This window comes from Leptodactylus fuscus, chromosome 4 (genome assembly GCF_031893055.1).
Source record: "Leptodactylus fuscus isolate aLepFus1 chromosome 4, aLepFus1.hap2, whole genome shotgun sequence".
NCBI lineage: Eukaryota > Metazoa > Chordata > Amphibia > Anura > Leptodactylidae > Leptodactylus > Leptodactylus fuscus.
In genome coordinates, this window is record NC_134268.1 from 18,924,726 (window position 1) to 18,947,610 (window position 22,885).

The 22,885-nt window shown below is 43.8% G+C and overlaps 1 protein-coding gene across 3 annotated transcripts in view; it reads left to right on the forward strand.

Annotated features, from left to right (window-relative positions):
* The window catches only part of LOC142200061 (uncharacterized), a 104,905-nt gene that overhangs the window by 43,995 nt on the left and 38,025 nt on the right, over positions 1 to 22,885 (forward strand). For 2 of the 3 annotated variants that reach the window (XM_075270106.1, XM_075270105.1), the window contains exons 10-13: positions 2,399 to 2,490; positions 2,597 to 2,711; positions 4,335 to 4,505; positions 5,940 to 6,010. In XM_075270106.1, the coding sequence (XP_075126207.1) occupies positions 2,399 to 2,490; positions 2,597 to 2,711; positions 4,335 to 4,505; positions 5,940 to 6,010 (449 nt within the window). Of the gene's footprint in view, positions 1 to 2,398; positions 2,491 to 2,540; positions 2,712 to 4,334; positions 4,506 to 5,939; positions 6,011 to 22,885 lie in introns of all 3 variants that reach the window. The other variant, XM_075270107.1, reaches the window with a different exon arrangement.

Sequence of the window (22,885 nt, forward strand, 5' to 3'; positions counted from 1 at the left end):
AGCTGCCGAAACGCCGAAGTAGGCGAACCATTGATGGCAGCAATTTGCTGAATATAGGCGGGTCATCAACGCCAACAACACGCAGATGAAGTCGCGGGCAGAGGCTAGTATGAAAAAAAAGGAATTCACAGGGACAGTAAGGTCCCTAAATATCTGCCAATAAGAGTCCTAACAATTACGGGGATAATCTTTCTAGGTACAACCATATTGGATAGTATCTTAGGCTGGAGCAGGGCACTTCATTTACAGCCATTCATTGAAATTCTTAGTTGTGGTCTATGGTAGGGGCGAGGGAGGGGGTGAGGCATTGACATTCTGGCAGTCAGTAGCGGTCTCAGCGATGAGACCCCCACTTATCTAAACTGCAATATTGTTGTAAGGAACTGAGGAGAAATGACCATTGCTTGTGAAAATACTGTAGAAGGCAAGAGGGCTTAAGGGAAGGGAAGAAAAAAGCCAAAAAGTAAGAGCTTGAGAAAACAGACCCTGCTGATTCTCCTGAAGGCTAAATCTTCGCAAATACCTAGAACAATGGAAGCGAACAGGAAAATTAATGATGGGGTGTTTTACTGTGATAGAAAACAGGGCTCTGAGCTCTTCTGCTTGCAAATCATGCACAGGGGAAGCAAAATGGGAAAGGTTGCACCATTGTAAGTGAATGGACTATAAGAATGTGCAGCGGGGTGTGAAGTGAGGCCGGCATTGTGTACTAAGTAGATGCAAAATGGCCGTAGCGTGAACTGTACGCATGATGGACACCATCAGATAATAACACAATCACTATTATATGTGCGCAGATCTATCTGGGGTCCTGATCATAGTGCAGGGATGTTTCTGGACTTTATAACCACTATCCCTTGGATATTCAGCTACATGAATGAAGCTAAAGGTAGCCACAGAGGCAATGGTGAAAGGGAAATGGGTTGTCCCACACAGAATAGGTGACAAATGTTTAATCTCAGGGATCACCACCGATCTGTAGAACAAGGGTCATGAGCTTCTTCTTTCTGCTGACTGAATGACTGCAATGAGAGGGTTTGATGTTAGATGGACTGAGATATTCTGTTCCTTGGACCAAGATAGACAAGGTACAAGGCTCGGTTATGTCTGTCGATCCCATACACTTTGAAGAGAGCAAGTGTGATCACCACTTCATTCATGAGGTTGTGGATTAAGGGATATAAGGGGCTTGGGACCCCTAAACTAATGATAGAGGGTCCCAGTGATGAGATATTTATCATTAGGAGCATAGCTATAGGGGGTGCAGAGGTAGCAATCACTACTGGGCCCTCTCTACAATATAAGATACTAGCCTCTGTCTGCGACTTTGTCTGCTTGTTGTTGGTGTCGATTATCCGCCTATATTCAACAAATTGCTGCTGTCGATGGTTTGCCTGCTTCGGCATTTCAGCAGCTCTTAAGCTGTCCTGCTGCTAAACTTGTTCCTCGCGCTGTGCCCGTGATTGTTCCGGCATCTCAGCAACTCGCTGGGACGCCCTATAACGAGAGTGTGGTTGGCACCAATGATGTCCCTCAGCTCCACTTGAGGAGAGCTCTGTGACTTCTGGCTGCCTTCATAGCTCTCGTTGTTTTAGAATTTTGCAACAAATTAGATTTTCTTTTTCCCGGCATGTTTAAAAGTAGCAAACTGCCAATTTGGATTAAAGGTGTTTGCCCCTCTCTGTTTGTCAGCACTGCCTGGAGCTGATCAGATAATATGCAAATGCTTGTACAGAATCCACTGAGGGTTAGCTGAGTGGTTACTCCGAGAGATAACAGACCTGGGGCCTGAGATAAGCTGCTGCAAGAGCAGTGTAATATAGTATGTGAACATAAATTCATAACAGTCGTGAAGCCATGTCATTTACAGGAATAAAAAGTAGCCGATGTGTTAATCGAGGTTACAATCTATCTACTGTATGTGCCAAATTCCATTCAAATCCGTTCAGCCGTTTTTGCGTGATTGATTAACAAACATCCAAACCTTCACATTTATAATATTAGTAAGATAAGATCAGCGTCAGTGCTTTTTTGTTGCGGCCCGCTACGTGGGGCTTTAACCTCAGGCAGTTTTCAGACACATGATAATAAACTTGGGCCATTGTTTTCTCCCCATTTCGTTGTCCCTACTGTAAGCCTCGCATGGTCACTTCTAGGGTTACTAACATTTTTGTAGGAAACAAATTCACTTAGTAAAATGGGTAATGATAGCTGCCCTCTAATCCGTCTACTTTGCTACTAATTTCACTACATTTATTTAATAAATGCTAATTTTCACTTTTGACCACGAGGGCGTACTGTACGAGCGGTTATTTTTACCCCTGGGTCAGCAATGATAAATGACCCATTTAGCGCTTGTGATGTGTATGTCTCTCACTGTCTGCATCATCCTCTTCAGCTGGAAGTCATTGTGCAATCCCGTCAACTAGACATTATCATGCATCCAGTTATCCAGAAATTAATTGAAGTAAAATGGAAATTTTTTGGCAGGTAAGCCTTGAGACCATTTCATTGAGCTAATTGATAGTGTCGGCGGGCAGAGCTCTCTCTCAGCTGTTGGAGATGAAAGCCTGCGCTATGTTCTCTCTCCCCGCAGAAAGAAAATCTCTATAATGCTGTCACTGAATCTTCTATTCATCATGTCGTGGACGGCTCTGGGAATCGCATCCTCACTGCCAAGAACAGAGGATCACCCTTACAAATTTCCAGAGGTACGTCATGGCATGTGCAAGCACAGAATAGGATCATCTGGAAGCAGAAAGTTATGGAAGAACTTCCTACATAGTGGTGAAAATGGACACTTCATTAATCGGCTACTTCCTAAGAGAGCTTTATATAAGTTCCTCTTCATTACGTGGTACCTAGGTTCCATCAGAGTGAACAGAGCAGTGGTCACGCATTTTCACTACCACTGAAAGACCCCCATTGTTGTAGTCACTTGGGCCCATTGTTCAGACCTCAACAATGATACACTTATAACCTATCCTGTAGGTACATGATACATGTAACTCCTTGCAGCCATGAGTGTGCGGCAAACTTCCACTGCACATCCATTTTTAGAACAAAGGAAATCAATGATTGTTAATAAAGATCCTTTAATAGGTATAATAGAAGCAGAAAGTCTGCAGGGGAAAACCACGGACCTGCTGTGAAAAGTGCTGCAGAAAAAACAGTGATGCATTTCTGCTCTGGTATTTTCCGCAGCACTTTTTAGCTGCAGCTCACTACGTGTGGCCTTAGCCTAACCCTTGCAAATGGTGTGAAGTGAAAACACACGGACCCCATAGACTATAATGGGTTCTGTGTGCTGGCTGCACGCTGCCTGCACAAATCATGTGGACAGGAAAGTAGATTGTGAACTACTTTCCTGTCCACATGATCCCTGCGGAGATCTAGCAGCAAGCACACGGATCCCATTATAGTCTATGGGGTCCGTGTGCTTTCACTGGCACACTACTTGCAGTTGCGTTCGGTATTCTGTTCGGGGGGTCCTCATGCAGACTCCCCCGGACGGAATACCAACGGATGGAAAATATATTAAACACTGTTCAAAAATAGAACGTAGCGAAGCGCAGAAAAAAAATGCTGCATATAAAACACAGCGCAAGTTTTTCTCTGCGGACTTTCTGTCCCTATTATAACTATATGGAAAATGCCAGTGCTTCCATAGGTACAATTGACTTGCTGCGATTTATAAAAACGAGATGGTTTTGGAAATTACAGCATTTCCGCTGCAGGTATTTTTTTGCAATGTGTGGATGGAATTAGCCGGTATCCCATCCATTTTGCAGGTTGTATAAAATGCAGGTTTTTTTGCAATGTGGGGCCCCGGCCTAAAAATGGACTGTTTCGTTCATTTTACCTTTTAATCTTATTTTTTTCAATGTTGATGTTCCTGAGGCCTAAGGCCTTATTCACACAATAGTGACATTTTTTTAAAATCTAACAGCATGTCTTTCATTCCTTTTTTATGTTCTTGATGGCCGAGTATCATCCTTTTTCATCGGTTTTTAACGGCTAGTGGAGAAGCATACATTTTATTGGCCTTCGTTTTTGACCCCTGATCTGTTTTTAAAGGACGTAACGTTACATTTCATTACGTCCATTGAAAAAAGATCCATTGATTTCTATCGGGTCTTTGGGCCGTCAAAATGGACAATGATAGAGCATGTCAGTTATCAAAAAGGATCAGTGAAGGTCTGACACCCAGAACCACCACCGATCCGATACCTATTGGGATAGGTAATATGAAGAAAGGAAGACCCCTTTAAAAATGTATAATGAGGCGTATTGGTAGAAATGTATTACAAGTGTTTCTTGTATTCATTTTTTAGGATGCATGGAGGATCATTGTCATTTGTATAGCTCTGGGCCTCACCATATATCAGATCGTGGAAGAATTTAAAGAAATTTATCAGTCAAAGAACAAGATGAATCAGTGGATAGAATGGAGGAAAAAGGAGCTTGAGAGGGACTTAAAATACTGCCATCCGATGTGGCCTGAGGTATACACAATGGTATACGATAACATATGGTGTATTATCAGATGTAACATCTAGATCAGATCATTCCTACATAGACTCATAGAGGAGTCTGGAGGTTTGACCTAACAATTCTCTTCTCTTAAAGTGACCATAGACAAAATGTGTCCATGATGGAGCGCTCCTGGAAAGGGGCAAATACTGTATGAGATGCAGAAATGATTTTTCACATGCGATCATTTTTCTGCACAAGTATTTTTTGTGATTGACCGTAAAGTAAATGTTACTGTTGTACTGTTCACCATTAAAATATTGATGACCGATCCTAATATCAATATCAAATCAGCGAGGGTCCAACACACGGCACCAGCATTGATCAGCAGCTGATACACAGAGAATGGAACCAGGAAACAGACAGCGAGATAGAATCAAGAATCAAACAAGCTTTATAGGCACGTCCGAATAGATATTTGGCATTGCCAAAGCTAGTAAAGTGTGTGTGTGGGGGGGGGGGAGTTGGGGTTGGGGGGAGAGTGGTGGGTATGGGTGTTTTGGGGTCTGTGGGGTCTCATCCTCCTCTTAGTTGGTGACCGCTGTATGGGAGGGTGGGGTGATTTGGGGTATAACAGTCCGTGCAGTCTCATATTCCTCTTAGTTGGTGACAGCTGTATGGTGGGGGGTGATTTGGGGTGTAACAGTCTGTGGGGTCTCATCTTCCTCTTAGTTGGGGGGTGATTTGGGGTATAACAGTCCATGCGTCTCATCTTCCTCTTGTTTGGTGACAGCTGGACACGTATTGGGCAGCGATCTCAACAGTGGCCTCTTCTTCTCCCAGTAGGATGTAGAGCAGGGGTCCTCAAACTTTTTAAACAGTGGGCCGGAGGCAGAGCAGGTCGCACAGACATCGGGAGCAGTGCCCTCCAATAGGTAAAGTGAAGTGCGCTCCATGGCCTGGCCCGAGCTCCCCAGGAGCTTCATTATAAATGCTCGCCTGCCGGCATTGTCGGCGGGGCCAGACAGAAGTGCTTGGCGGGCCGCATGTGGCCCACGGGCCACAGTTTGGGGACCCCTGATGTAGAGTTTCCTCTTCTCGTCTGCAGATATGAAGTCTGGGATGTGGGCAGAGAGTCTTTGGAAGTAGACGGCCCTCACAGCTGAGTATTTGGTGCAGTGTAGCAGGAAGTGGGTCTTGTCTTCTAGGGCCCCCTGGTCGCAGTGCTGGCACAGTCTGTTCTCCCGTGGTTTGTACGTCTGCCTGTGTCGCCCCGTCTCCATCTCCAGGCTGTGGGCGCTCAGTCTGTACCGGTGTGTGTGTATATACAGTATATGTGTATATATGCTAGTAAAGTACCATCCTGCTTGATTGCTATTGATCTCATGTTACCGCTCCGATGTGACAATTTCCTTCTTTTAGCTGATGCCACTATACATAACATTTACTGCATTTTTTTTTTGAAGGAAAAGGAATACTTGCAGAAGGGTATTGACGACTTGCAGGATATTCACCCCGCATACTTCAAAGATTTCTGGTAGGTGATTCCAGATATTTGACATTTAATACAGAAAGTTGATATCTATGAACTGGTATCTGTGTCCACCCCTCCAGGGAGTAAAGTGACATGGCCTATAGAACATTATCACTCTGTGAGTGTATCCCTAATGTGCAGTGTGTACATCTGCTGATGACATCCTCGAAGGGGAAACCTTGTCCTATTATGTGCATTGCTTGGAGGGACATTTTAACAATACCATCAGTACAAATCTAGTTCCCGCTGCTGCATCACTTTTCACATTTAATAGTTACTTAAAACATGGGCAGATACAATATACTAAACATGTCTATAATACACGTGAGAAACATTAGAATAACATGTATCGATTCAAAGCTTATATACACCTAAAATAAGAAATTAAGCCATTCTCCAATAGAAAGTAAGTAAAAATGTAACTTTATCATTTTGTTTGTGCAGCTCCTATGCAGATAGTGGGTCTCCATGTTAACAGACAGCAAACATGGACTGTGTAGTCTGATACTATGGTGAGATTCACTTTCCGCCTATCCCATACTACTTGCTAGCCTACCAAATGTAGGTTGTCATAAGGTAATGGACAGATGGAAGGAAAAATGGCCGCAGGTTCAGACTGTATTGTGGGGGCTGGCAGAGGAGATCATTGCAATACTAAAGCCAGTACCCATAGTGAAGATAACTACCTGTGAACATGGGAGAGCAGGTAGGAGATGCATCAACTAAGATGCTGCTTATGAGCAAACCCTGGAACCAGGCCAAAAACCTGAGGTTCAACCTAAATAGAAGGAAAATGTAAAAAAAAAAAAAAAAGCCCTGGAACTCAGAAGTGGCTACAGAAGGAATGTATAATGTAAAGGAAACACTTCTCCCTTTTGCTCAATTCGCTCCTGGCTTTGGTTTAAAAAGCTGCATCAAAATCTGCAACAAAGAAAGTAGAATGTACTCTATTCAGCAATATTCACTCCAGCAATTAAGCTTAATAATAGACTGACGCCAATTTTGTAAGGGTTTTCTTTGCAGCGGTTACCTCATTGACATCACAGAATTGCAATTGAAGATAATGCCTCTCTACATAACATCACCGACCCATCAAATCCACTACTGACAATAAAAAAACTGTCTGCACGTGTACCATGAAGACCTGATGGAAGGCAAAAGGCAAAGGTCACCCCAAATATTGTTGCAATTTGCATTTGTCTTTTCTACATTTTGTTCTATTCTTACTTTCCACACCTTCTTATAATTTTTGCACAAAATAGAAGTCATGTTCTATTATTGTTCATTTTCACGGATCCCTCCATACATTGTCATATATGGAGGATTCATAAGCACAACTACCCCTTGGGTGAAAGACAGCCGTGGACAATGTACGTTTTTCACAGCCATTTTGCACCTCGGTTATGTGAATGTAGCCTTAGGCCTTATTCACGTGGCGGTGACGTTTTTGATGGTTCTAGCGTCTGTTTCCTCCATTTTTTTTTATTTTGATGACCGAGTGTCTTCCATTTTGCATTAGTTTTTGACTGTCATATGTATTCAGTTGGTCTCTCCTTTTTGACCTAATCCACTGATCTATTTCTATAATGGACGTAAAACAGACGTCAATCCATTTTACATCTGTTAAAAGTGAATCCATTGATTTCTATTGTGTCTGAAAGCTAGCAGGTCAGACTTTGAGCAGACACATTGACAGACGACAGACATTGCAAAAATTCCCATCACATATCCATTTTTCACTGTTGTGTGAACAATCCCTTTTAGTAAAGCACTCCTATAATAATGTATATATAATAATGTATATATAATATGGCGTAACTGAGGCTAGTGCAAGTTTTTCTGGGCATAAAAGGACTACTGACATATTTAGCATGCCAAGCGCATAGTTCAATATCCCGTGTACAGCAGCTTAATCGCTATGGCCTGTGTGCGGATCCCTGTTACGTAATCCCGCCTCGACTCTCTGATCAGAAGAAGTTTTTCTCCCAAAGCCTTATTTCACTCCGGCGTCTCCTCGTTTGACTTTTTTGTGCTGCGGTCTGAATCACGCTGACACAGTTTATCAATTTCCCTATTAGTCCTCTCATTATTCTTCCTTTTGTCTGTCTCTTCTCATTCCGTCACTTTGACCTAGCGATCCGGCTTATTTATCTCAGCCTGCTGAAATGATTCCATGTTCTGCCATTTATGTCGGGGAGCATTGATTAAAGCAAACGCTACAGCTCTAGAAAGAGGCGGACGATTGCAAGTGGACCCTCGTGACTCCTGGCTTTTGGGGATCCTAAAGAGAAGTAGATTTTGATTGTTTGTTCCATTCACACGGAGTAAACGCGCGCTCATGTTGGCACAATATACGTGTAAAGAATACACGTGTAAAAATAAGACTCCCATTGACTTCAATGACATTTTTTACACGTGTAAAAAAAAAAGTGCGGCAAAAACGCATCGCGTTTTCTGGCGTGTTCTTTTACATATGTAAAAAAATGTCATTGAAGTCTATGGGAGTCTTATTTTTACACGTGTATTCTTTAACACGTGTATTTTTGCTGACATGTTCCCTTTAAATCTTTACGTACATGAAGTCTGGAAAAAACTTCTAAAGGGTTAAAACTAGTTACATTAAATCATACAGTGGCGTGAAAAATCTAATAATCCTAACACGTCTGTGGTGCTAGGTCAGATTATCAGGGTTGCCCGGCATCTCTTCATGGTAACATCTTTATAGGCGTCATACCTACCAATTATTTTGCTATTTTGCCCTCCGCTCTGCCAGTCCTGACTGGCCCACAGTGTAATAGACAGAGGATTCCACAACAATACATATCATTTCTGCCTGACTGCTCTTATCTTATTCATCCCACAAGCTGAAAACTCTATAATGTGGGTTACAAAGCAAACACTGGGAAGTGTCACGCAAGCGGATGCAGCTCTGTGTAACCTGATCAGCCATCACATCTCACCGTTATCGCTTATCTCATGTGCAGAGTATAAGGCAGATGTGTCCTGTAAAATACTGTACATGCACAATGTCATAATGGCTGGAGACGTAGCTCTCACCTTGTCAGGATCGGGGAGGAGCTCCATGTGTGAATGTCTCTTTCGTGTTTATTAACTTGTAATAAAGTTTAATAGCAGGGTGTGATAAGATGCCGTGAATGCTGTAATCACTACCTTGTCTCAATTGTACATTTTACAAAGGGGTTGAAGGGGTAGATACACGCAATGCACACTCACATGCCACAGCGCTGGGTACATATCCTCGCACCCCATCTACCATCCACTAAACATAGAAGCACTTTCAGCATTTCCTCCCATCATCTCCACCTTTCCCCCAATCCTCTTCCGTCTCATGTTTCAATTAAAACTTAGAATATGTAAAGAAAGATTCCCTGTGTGATCCAGATCAGCCATTCCCCGTCCTCCTCCTTATGTCAGGCTGAAAGACAATTGGATGCAGCAGGAGCCTCTCCCCCCCCCCCCTTCCCTGTCCGCAGTAGGACAAATACATTGTGATGCCCCACCCCAGGGTTACGCCACACCAGCCAGCAAATCCTTTTTGTTGTTTCTTTCACGAATTAAAATAAATTTTTGTGCTGTCAGAGACCACAACCTTCCTGTAAATCCTCATTGACTTTAAGGCTGAAGCCCCACATTGCAGAAATGCAGCTTTTTTTGTTGCAGATTTTGCTGCAGTTTTTTGAGCCAAAGCCAGTGGTGGATTGAGCAAAAGGGAGAAGAATAAGAACTTCCTATATATTTCCCATTCCTTGTGTGGCCATTTTTGGCTTTGGCCCAAAAAACCGCAACAAAATCTGCAACAAAAAAAGCTGCGTTTTTGCAACGTGGGGCCTTAGCCTAAAAGTGAATGTAGGAAAAGTGAACATTAAAATTTTTTGCGCTTTTTTTTGTTAACCAGTTCTGGACCGCCCATAGACTGTATACATCCGGGTGGCTCACCTCTTACCATTACCATCCCTGCCTTCCTGATCACTGTGTACACAATGCTCAGTGAGTGCTTTGAGCGCAGCTATGGGAGCCATCATGGCTCTGACCAAGTAGTCACATGACCGCAGTATAGGAGGCTGCAAAACTCTTTCAACAGGGGTTGTATTTGTCAATCCCAGTTCTTCTCTTCAAATCCCGCGCCTGCGTAGTAGCGCTTCCCTCCGAAGCGCTACTGCGCAGGCTCACTCGCCATTTTATTTAATGGCAGTTCGCGAGTGAGCCTGCGCAGTAGTGCTCCGGAGGGAAGCGCTACTACGCAGGCGCGGGATTTGAAGAGAAGAAGTCGGCAGAAGACACGGAACCAGAGGGCGTTACTACAAGAAGACAGAAGAGGCAGGCGTGCCCGAAGCTGACGTCACATCGTGCATCCCCGCCCTTGGTGCACGTTTGGGAAGTTTTGCATATGTTTTTATGCTTTTATTTAAAAACTGGACCGGGGTTTAATATAACATTTACGGTGCCTGAATAGCCTTTTTAAAGGCTATTCACGCAGATGTGGGGCTCTATCAGCATGATTTTGCTAATAGAGCCCCTTTAATTTTGCTGCCCAATATGCTAATTAGACTCTCTACTGTCAGGTGGGCGTCCAAGGTAAAAGTAGATGAGTTTCTAATCTTTGACAATGTCCAATCAGAGGCCTGAGGCCATTTGACAGTAATGAGCCTAATTAGCATAGCGAGCACCAAAACTAACAGCACTGATTGCTCAGAAATGGTGGGGGCTCCAATATGTCAGAATCATTGGAGGGGCAACTATTAAAGAATGTAAAGAAGTGAACGTGGTGGAGGTGAAGGCCAGAAAACTGACACAGGAGACATAATAAATTCTCCCCAATAGGGGCATAGCTACAGGGGGTGCAGCAGCAGCAGTCGCTTCCGGGCCCTGAACCCTGAGAGGGCCTTAAAGGTTCCTCTGTTACATAAAATATACCACCATTGTACATGGTACAAGATATTGAAGGTTTCCATTACATATTTTGCATTGGGGTCCAACAGCTCCAAGCTATGCATCCTGATCCCAATATATTTAGACAAGTCTGAATAGGTGTCTACTAACGCTGAGCTCATTTATTACCACTTGTCACTACTAACTAACACATCATTCATTCTCCTATAACTCTCATTATGATACTATATTGGAATAACACCAGCACTATGGATTCCAGGATTTACATAAACCCCGATACATAAATAATTGGAATTTTCGTGCATTTTCCTCTTCTATGCCTTCCACGTACCGCCCGCCCTTGAGACATAAATAATCCGGCACCGCGAGCCTTGGTTTAAATCTACTTGATTTCGCAAGGTTCTTGTGAGCACGAAGCATCTCCCCGTCTGAAGTAAAGTGATGAATGTATTTTTCCTCCAGACTGTGGAAGTGGTGACAGTTTATTGTCTTATCGATTATTGTGATTTCCCCCTCCAGGCGTCTTCTTGTGCTGCGCCGTCTGCGAGATGATATTTGTAAATGTTAAATATTTTTCTTTGTTAAACAACACGGCTTGATATCACACATCAGACCGCCGCTCACAGCCGTACGCTGTCCTCAGATGTGTACAGGCTGAATGTAGGCCTTGTAGGCTGGTTTTCACACTATTTGCAGAGTAGTGCAGCCACATGGTTTCACATACAGTCACATACATACAGTGTTGGCCAAAAGTATTGTCACCCCTGCAATTCTGTCAGATAATACTCGTGTTCTTCCAGAAAATTATTAGAATCACAAATTCTTTGGTATTATCTTCATTTAATTTGTCTTCAATGGAAAACCACAAAAAGAATTGTCAAAAAGCCAAATTGGATATAATTCCACAGCAAACATAAAAAAGGGGGTGGACAAAAGTATTGGCACTGTTTGAAAAATCATGTGATGCTTCTCTAATTTGTGTAAATAACAGCACCTGTTACTTACCTGAGGCACCTAACAGGTGGTGGCAATAACTAAATCACAGTTGCAGCCAGTTGAAATGGATTAAAGTTGACTCCACCTCTGTCCTGTGTCCTTGTGTGACCACATTGAGCATGGAGAAAAGAAAGAAGACCAAAGAACTGTCTGAGGACTTGAGAAGCAAAATTGTGAGGAAGCATGAGCAATCTCAAGGCTACAAGTCCATCTCCAAAGACCTGAATGTTCCTGTGTCTACCGTGCGCAGTGTCATCAAGAAGTGTAAAGCCCATGGCACTGTGGCTAACCTCCCTAGATGTGGACGGAAAAGAAAAAATTGACGAGAGATTTCACCGCAAGATTGTGCAGATGGCGGATAAAGAACCTCGACTAACATCCAAACAAGTCCAAGCTGCCCTGCAGTCCGAGGGTACAACAGTGTCACCCCGTACTATCCGTCAGCGTCTGAATGAGAAGGGGCTGTATGGTAGGAGACCCAGGAAGACCCCACTTCTTACCCAGAGACAGAAAAAAGCCAGGCTGGAGTTTGCCAAAACTTACCTGAGAAAGCCAAAACCGTTCTGGAAGAATGTTCTCTGGTCAGATGAGACAAAAGTAGGAAAAGGCCTCAACATAGAGTTTACAGGAAAAAAAGAGGCCTTCAAAGAAAAGAAGACGCCCCCTACAGTCAGACATGGCGGAGGGTCCCTGATGTTTTGGGGTTGCTTTGCTGCCTCTGGCACTGGACTGCTTGACCATGTGCATGGCATTATGAAGTCTGAAGACTACCAACACATTGTGCAGCATAATGTAGGGCCCAGTGTGAGAAAGCGGGGTCTCCCTCAGAGGTCATGGGTCTTCTTTTTTCCGAGAGCTGGAACAAGCTGGAAAAAGAAGCGACATGCTCATTCTTCAGACCGTTTCACCTTGCGATTTGGCCTGAAGACACTCCCTCCTCCCGACTAGGCCCATTCATTGGGCCTAACCTGGAGTAGAGTGTGTGACTGGATGCCAGTGTACTACATCGGCATTCAGTCGCGGCTCCCCGGTTCCGGTCCAAAAACATCCCATGTGAACTTTACTGTCTAGCCTGGAAGCCTGAACCTAAAGTAGCAGGGAATGGAGTGCTACCACTTGGCCAGAAGGAAGACTAGTAGATAAGTAATGCTTTTTCTTCCTTTTCTTTTACAAGTTTTTGAAAAGTCAAGCAATCCCTTTAACCCCTTTCTCCAATCGGTAAGCGGTAGTTCTTTGGGGGTTTCTTCTCTGTATAATTTGGTAAGCATGAGGGGCAAAGCAGCATTCACTGGAATAAGTGGTAGATCGGGGTAAAACTTGAGTGGTCTGGCCCAGAGGTCTGGTCAGAACTAGTCAGAGAAGTGGAGGAAGACAATAAGCAGGTAGAACTGGTAAGACAGACAGGCTTACAAGTCAGATGTATAGATTGCAAAACTATATAGGAATTGGGCAAATCCGCCCTTCTGTGGCTTCAGATCTCTTCTGCATTGCTTTTCTATGTCCTGAAATAAGTCACTGGAAAGTAGATAAAAAACCGGAGCATTAAAGAGACCTTTTTGAAGGGGTCACCAACTCTCACGTGCCCGGATCAGATGATAGGAGTTTATCCATTTATGACGGCAAATAACCTTTATTGCTAGCTGTCTCAAACCATAGCCTACTTCCAGGAGCCATATAACAGAGCATTAGGTTAATCTGCGACCGCGTTCTCAATTATAAAGCATTTAATACCAAAGGGAGAAGGAAGGCGGCCGGAGCCATTAGACTCCCTCCATTCAGTCATACATTTCCCCCAGGCCACAGTCTAATTAGCTTTTGATGAGACATTCTTTCTTTGACTTTGCCCACTGGGATCTGTGCACGGCTCTTGCACATAGAGATGCTTCCGTTGCGTCTGGTTTGAATTTACTTCTTCTGGATGTCTTATCTGTTTTTGTGACATTGTGACTCACCATCCGCAGCTAACCAGATGTTGTATTAACCTGTTCATCAATGGACGTGCCTGGATCCTTATCTAACCATGTCGCATAAGTGGACACCTCCTACTAAAACACTGACCCACATTTATAGGTGAAGGTAGGCCACTTTTGAGGCAGTTTCCATCGGTTTTTTAGACAAATTGGGGGACATTTATTATTCCATCTACATAAAAATGCTGTAGATGGGTGTACATGCGGTGCATCTTTGGCATATGGCCCTTTTTTGCACGAAAAATGTGCCACATGCATGCCATTTACCACTTTTTTATAAATTGAGGAGAACAGGGCTCCCCAGGGCGGTGAATCCTACAAATTTACTGTAACTCTTGGCAAAAAAGTTGTTGACCATTTATCTTGGTTGGTTGACAATACCTATGACCGTGAATGCAGAAACGTATGATAGTCCTAGACTTGTCAGAAACCCAGCCATGATGTCCTTATTGTGGACAGTTATCAGGCAGGGACACTACATGATTGAGAAGATAACCCGACCACAATAAGGACATCATGGCTGGTTATCAGGAGGACACTACATGTATGAGAAGATAACCTGACCACAATAAGGACATCATGGCTGGTTATCAGGAGGACACTACATGTATGAGAAGATAACCGGACACAATAAGGACATCATGGCTGGTTATCAGGAGGACACTACATGTATGAGAAGATAACCCGACCACAATAAGGACATCATGGCTGGTTATAAGGAGGACACTACATGTATGAGAAGATAACCGGACACAATAAGGACATCATGGCTGGTTATCAGGAGGACACTACATGTATGAGAAGATAACCCCACCACAATAAGGACATCATGGCTGGTTATCAGGAGGACAGTACATGTATGAGAAGATAACCCCACCACAATAAGGACATCATGGCTAGGTTTTAGACACTCTCTGCACTACTCCAATATGGATATGAATTTATCGGTTCATTAGCTTCTACCCGCGACTTCGTCTGCGGGTTGTTGTTGGCGATGAGCCGCTTATAATTAGGCAAATATGGTTGGCGGCGATGCACCTGCATCCGCTTGTTGGCTCTGCTACATCTGTGGATATACACAGCAGCCCCAGCTGTATGAACATCCGTATGGAGAGCAGAGCAAGCTGTGGTACCGCTCTGTTAACAGTGTATACAGTAGTATATAGTGGTATATGGAGTACATACAGTGTATGATTTCACAGTGTCCAACTACCTCCTGTTTAGCTCCGCCCCCAAGTTAGTGTGTAGCTCCACCCACCACGTAGCGTGATCGAATGGGACGGCTGAAGGGCCTGTGATGTCATCAAAGGTCCTCAAACGTAGTGTGTGTGTAAATTTGTGCTTAACAGTCATGTAGTGACGTCATTTACCGGGATAAAAAGTACCCTTTATGTTAATGGGGGTTCCTATGTATGTGTGTGCCAAATTTCTATAGTCCTAGGAGTCCTGACAACTAGGGTTGAGCGATCGTGTTCGGAAAAGATCGGATTCCGATTGGCAATCGAGAAAATTTCGCGATCGGAATTCCGAACACGATCTTTTTAGGTGGGATCGAGATCGGTACTATTTCCCACAATCCTTTGCTTAGCCTTCACACTGAGTGTACCCTCCGCTCATTCTGAGTGGAGTGTATACTCAGTGTGAAGGTTCCGCTGCGGTTCCATAGGAATGAATGGAAGCAGCCGGCACACAGCCTTTACCCCCTGTGCGCCGGCTGCCTCCATTCATTCTAATGGGAGACTAAACTAACATCTCTAGTAGCTACTTACCTCCAGAGATGGCTGCTCCGGTGCTCGGTGTTCTCCTTCTTCTTCGCCTCGCTGCTGCTCCACGCTGCTCTTCTCGCCTCGCTGCCGCCGCCTCCCGGGTTAGAGTTTAAAGATCTAGTAAAGGCGGGGCTTGTGGCTTAGGAGAGTGTGGGCGGGTACAGTGCGGGGAGACGTGACGTCTCCCCTCCCAGTACCCACCCACACTCTCCTAACCCGCCCACACTCTCCTAACCTGGGAGGCGGGGCAGCGAGGCGAGAAGAGCAGTGTGGAGCAGCAGCGAGGCGAAGAAGAACACCGGGCACCGGAGCAGCCATCTCTGCAGGTACGTGGACACCAGGGGGGAATAAGTAGCCAGAGGATTAAAAAAAAATCCTCTGGCTTCTTAGTGATTCACTACACAGCATGGATTCTAACAATTAAAGCGTTCAATTGTTAGATTCCATGCTGTATAGTGAATAGGATTGCTTTTAAAATCCGATCTCCGATTAATAAAAAAAATCCCATTGACTTGCATTGGGATCGGAATTGGGATCGAGATCGGGTTCGAATGAAAAATGATCGGAAATCGGATTTTAAAATTGATCCTGAAAAGTCAAGATCAGCTCAACCCTACTGACAACATGTTCTTTACATTGCTGCGGGGCTGATAGCTCCGCCCACACTGCAGCGTGAGCCAATCGGCTTACCTGTCAAGGGCCTGGAATGATGTCATCTCAGGTTCTGAAGCAGACACCGGACCGAATATCAGCGTAATTTGCCATGAAGACCAGCGGTGGAGGGATGTACAAAGTAGCCTATCTTTCGTTCTGGGACCCAAGGTAAGTATATACCAAATTTCACACATATCCATTCAGTAGTTTAGGTGTGATTAGGGAACAAACATCCAAATACACAAACCCACAAACATCCAAACACACAAACTTTCAATTAGTAGGATCTGAAACTGCAGGTCCTCATGGGTGGAGCCACATTTTCCTGCATTTTAATTGGGCTGTACAGTTTTTTTGTTTTTTTTTATGGCATTCACATATTCTCCCATTTACCATGTATGCCTGAATTTTCATTCTCAGCACCAACATACTACATCCTGGGGAGATTAGAGATGCTCTGAACTGAAATCCTTCAATTACTTTATATTTCATAAGCTTTAGAAAACCAGATAATTGTGAGATTAATTTCTCGTCTGAATGTATTAATACAAACACAGCGTAAAAAGTCCCAAGGCAGCGCGTTTAACTCACTTCAGTCAATAGCTCGGTGTACGGCAAAGGTAACCTAATCCTAATAAGTAATACATAATTGAAATGAATAGATTGTTACATTAGTGATGGAGGTTTAGTAGAAGCAATGGTTGAAATTTGGTCTTTATGTTGTAAGCAGTATTCATGTGTATAGTAATGTATATAGAGAGAACGCTCCTTATCCAACCCTATCTACAGTCTATTTATAGTGTATATAAAGTGTATCTAAAAAAAAAAAAAAAATTACAAATAGGTCATATTATCAATAGTTCAATACCAAAGGTGTACTCCAGGGGGCAGTTGCATAGTTAATACTGCCCCCTTGCTGACCCTGGACAGCCTCTGCTCTCCAGAATGATGGTAATGGTCCTCTTCAGCAAAACAGCGGCTCATCCGTTACTGGACCGCGTCGATAAGTGATCGCTTCCATCATATTCCATCTCCACTCGGCCCAGGGAGTGAGCGGTGAGTATTCTTCTCGATACTCGCCCCTCTTAGGACTTCCTGCTCCTTTTCTGTACTGGTGTATGTTGGCATCAGGAGCAGAGAGTAGCAGGTAGTCCTAAAAGCACTGAATACTGAGAAGTATTCTCACCACTCAATTCCCATACCCTATGCTGTGTGGGGGCTGGAGGCATTACAGTTTGTGGGGTTGGTGGCATTATACTGTGAGATGGCTGGAGGTATTATGCTGTGTAGGTCCTTGTGGACTTTGTAGGTCCATATATTACACTGTGGGGCATTGCACTATTTGAGTGCTGATATGGGTATTATACTGTATAGAGGCCACTGAAATGTGTAGGGACACTTATTGGACAACTAACCTCTGCCCGCAACTTTGTGTGCGGGTTGTTGGGTTCGATGATCCGCCTATATTCAGCAAATTGCGGCCGCAAAATCACGGCCACAAAATAACGCGGCGAATACAATACAGACTCCCATTGAAATCAATGGGAGCTTTTACGGCGCTCAAAGTCACACACGCCGTATACGTGCCACATCACGCGGCACGTTACGCCGTGTGAATGGACCCTAACAGTGTTTTTTATGTTTCTTACCTCTCCCAGGCCTACGATCATTATATTTAGGGGTCTGGAAAGACCTCCGAGTATAATGATAATGATAGTCTTTCTGGGGCCCGTGGTGTCACTTACCAAAAACAGAGGTGGGAAATAAGAACATAAAAATAATAAAAGAAGCATGATACCTATTAGATCCCACATGGCTCCAGTGCCGTTGTAAGTAAATAGGGCCCGTTACCGGCTGGAGCAACTCCTGCCTGTAACGGCCTATTAAGAAAAAAGAAAAATCCGCAGCGGTAGCGGCTGTCGCTGGGCCCCCTAATGTCCCGGGCTCTGAGGTGGCTACTACCACTGCTACCACGGTAGTTACGCCCCTGCCTGCAAGTATACAACAGCACTGGAGCAATGTGGGATCTGATAGATATCATGCTTCTTTATTATTTTTATGTTCTTATTTCCCACCTTTGTTTTCGGTTGATCCCTTCAATCTAAACTGTGTGTCAATATTACTTGACTTTGGATATGGGATGTCCCTCACTCCTACCTAAAACCACCCAAACTACGGTAAATAATGACTTTGGAATAAATGCACAAGAACACTTTATTTTGGTTGTAAAAATGGCCACAGCTTTATTAAACTCACAGAAGTAAAATAATGACAGAAGGAGTCAGGTGAAGTGCTAGACCATTGGGATTCACGAATACTGTGAGATCCCCAGCTGTCTGACATACAGCACCCGGCCAGACAGCAATAAATAAATAAAGGGGGGCAGCACGCTCCGGCTTGCAATTCTAGCAGAGCCAGTACACTTTAAGGGCACCAACGACCCTGTGCTTAACCACTGTGCCCGCCTCTGGATGACGTTACTATTACGACATCCTTCAGGCTGGCCATTTCTAAAGCTCAGCCTGTTCACCACCATGAGGTTTAACCTCCTCTATTAGTTAAAATAAGTCTACAATAACTTGCCTGCAACTTCCACCTGACTCCTCAACCGCCACAGAAGAGGCCATTTGACACCTTAAATGGACTCGACCGCCTCCAAACTGAGTAGGAATGCACTAGCCTCTAGAAACCTTACATACTACAAGTCCTCATACTACCTGCCCGACAATACCAAGCTATGAATGTGGCTGAAAATGCAACAAAAGTGATCTGGCTGTAGTCAGAAACTAGTAAAGAGAAATAGACTATAACACTGAAATTGCCATAAACCAGTATACATGGGGATACCGCCATACCACACACATGTAATTGCCAACCATATATGCACAGAAGTACCTACATCCCACTTATGAGGTGTGAGGTTCCACTTATGGTGGTAACTGTATACACATGATACAGATGTATATACCATGTACAAGATAACACCTCTTCAAGGATTACCTCTCCCACTAAAAACTAGAACTGTCTATTTACATACATTGGCAACCCTATACCCACTGATACTGCAAGGAAAGACATAGAGAGTATAAAGAAGGGAAGAGAGAAGTACTTGTGGTGCTGCGGCGTCTCCAGATACTACAGCAACCCCAGGGCACTTACTGGAGTGAAATAACCCTCCATTGTTGTTTGATGGGTCACAACCACATTAACAGCAAAACAAGCCATTGAATGATGCTTAGCATGATGAGAAGAAGCCCATGATCCGCTTGAGATACCGGAGTCTCTGAAGGCAGTGAGAAGGCTGTAATGTCATCTCTCAATCATTTTCAGAGCACTTGATGACCTTTACCCTTAGCCGCATGCACCGACCCAAGGGCACCAAGACTGAAAGTAGAAGCTGAAATTTTCATCTTTGCTGGACATGGAACAGCACCATGCTGATGCTGCCCGTTCCGCAAGGAAGGGGGGGGGGCATAGGCCTATATAACTCCTGCACACAGAGCATGGGGTTATCATGGTAAGCAGTGCTGGGCTCCATTCACTAGCTGGCTGCGATAGACACTGTACGGCACTGGCCGTATCACACTGTCAGCAACATGAAGAGAAACATGAGTTGGTCAATATAAGTGGTCATATATCTTCACTAAGAAAAGTACAAATCATCAGAAAAGGTCCTTGAAGCCATTAGATTTTTATTAAAACATGTTTTGTTTTGTTTTTTTGTTTTTTTAATTTAAACATTTTAAATAAAATGTTTTTCTCTCCCTCCAGCCGCAACCAGCTCCAGCTCGGAGGATCCTTGAAGCCATTAGATTTTTATTAAAAAATTTTTTTTTTTTATTTTATTTTTTTTTTTTAATTTAAACATTTTAAATAAAATGTTTTTCTCTACCTCCAGCCGCAACCAGCTCCAGCTCGGAGGGCTCAATTTAGTGCACAGGCATGTGAAAAATGACAGCCATGACCCTAGGGACTTACCCTAACAGGGTCTTCTTAAATTTAATTAGTTTGGCGTAACCAGGGGGTCTGTTACTCTGACGGTTATCCCTCCACATCCAGGGGGCCATACCTCCGATGGTCACCCCTCTACACCAGGGGGCCATACCTCCGATGGTCACCCCTCTACACCAGGGGGCCATACCTCCGATGGTTACCCTTCCACACTAGGGGGCCATACCTCCGATGGTCACCCCTCCCCACCAGGGGGGTCATACCTCCGATGGTTACCCCTGCACTGGGCTACACCCAAGGTGGTTGCCAAATAAAAGTAACTTCAAGGACCCAGTAAAAAACTTATTTAATGTCAATAGTACGAATTATGATGCACAACAATAGCTATAGTTTAGGATTACATTTAGTATTAAGAAAACCCATTAGTAAATAACTATATTACATTCTGTTATACACGTTTGAAGAAGTGGCAACCTCCCCCCCCCCCAAAAAAAAAAAAAAAAGAAAAAAAAAAAAGAAAAACAACTTGTTAGTGTATCGCAAACCACCTGTTACATAGTGGCTTGGAAGCACTTGTATGCATCCCACTCCTAAGCAATCATGTCATTTAGGGTTACATAATAAGGCAAGGCCAGTGACAGTAACAAAGTACAACACTGGCCTAAAAATTGGAGCCCCAGACACACCAGGTCCTCTCTTCTACTCGTACTAGATCACTCAGCTAGTTAGACATTTGTGTACAGTATTGTACTTATGTTGGGACTATGCATGAAAATCCCTTTATATATATATATATATATATGTAACAGCATGAAATTAAAGGTGCTCTAAAAGAAACAATAACTTACATGGCTCACCCTAAATACTGTACAAGCAATAATACTAAATCATACCAGCTCCAGAATAATCCAGAGTCGGTAATAAGGAAAGACCTAGCAGCTGAATTATACTGTTATAGGACCCCACTGAGAAATATCCCATCATATAGTATATACCATAGTAATGGGACCGGCTGCAGTGTATGATGTAACATAACATAATGGTGAGCCATATACTTCTCTGGATACAGACTGTAAATGCTCTTAAGACAGCGGCTACATGAAGACTAAGAAATACAATAATCCGGTGCAGTATTTGTCTGATATCCATTGTCTAAGTGTGTTGGGCCCTAATACAGAGGTCATAAATAGAGCAGTAGGAATAACAACACAAGCAAAAATCTGTCTGCCAATCTGTTCCATCACACCAGATTACCCCCAGCCGCAAGCACTGGCTCAGGGGAAACTAACCACCATGTTCCCCACTGTTTACAATTTCAACCAGCTCCAAGAACCCCCCACCAATTATAAATGACCTGTATACAGTATGGCCAGTATATACAGTATGACCTGTATACAGGCCTGAGAAAGTACATAGAAATGATCAACTTTAACTTATCCCCAGCATGGCCAGTATTAGCAGAGCTGGAGACATATACAGGGAGTATCAGTGCGGCCTCCATTACCCTCACTACACTGTACCAGGCTGTCTCTCTCTCACCACAGGACCTCCATTACATGTGTCCTCTCAGCTCCACCATAGACAGACCCTCAGTCCCCAGTACTCATGAACAGCCTGTATTATATAGTAGTATATATGAGATATCAGCCATGTCTGCAGTGTCTATGGTAAATACATGTATGGACATGTGTGACTGTATATATCCTGAGGTAATATTGCAGTGTATATATATATATATATATATATATATATATATATATTTATATATATATACACTCACCGGCCACTTTATTAGGTACACCATGCTAGTAACGGGTTGGACCCCCTTTTGCCTTCAGAACTGCCTCAATTCTTCGTGGCATAGATACAACAAGGTGCTGGAAGCATTCCTCAGAGATTTTGGTCCATATTGACATGATGGCATCACACAGTTGCTGCAGATTTGTCGGCTGCACATCCATGATGCGAATCTCCCGTTCCACCACATCCCAAAGATGCTCCTCTATTGGATTGAGATCTGGTGACTGTGGAGGCCATTGGAGTACAGTGAACTCATTGTCATGTTCAAGAAACCAGTCTGAGATGATTCCAGCTTTATGACATGGCATTGCATTATCCTGCTGAAAGTAGCCATCAGATGTTGGGTACATTGTGGTCATAAAGGGATGGACATGGTCAGCAACAATACTCAGGTAGGCTTTGGCGTTGCAACGATGCTCAATTGGTACCAAGGGGCCCAAAGAGTGCCAAGAAAATATTCCCCACACCATGACACCACCACCACCAGCCTGAACCGTTGATACAAGGCAGGATGGATCCTGATCATGTTGTTGACGCCAAATTCTGACCCTACCATCCGAATGTCGCAGCAGAAATCGACTCATCAGACCAGGCAACGTTTTTCCAATCTTCAATTGTCCAATTTCGATGAGCTTGTGCAAATTGTAGCCTCAGTTTCCTGTTCTTAGCTGAAAGGAGTGGCACCCGGTGTGGTCTTCTGCTGCTGTAGCCCATCTGTAGCCTCAAAGTTGGACGTACTGTGCGGCGTTCAGAGATGCTCTTCTGGCTTCCTTGGTTGTAACGGGTGGCTATTTGAGTCACTGTTGCCTTTCTATCAGCTCGAACCAGTC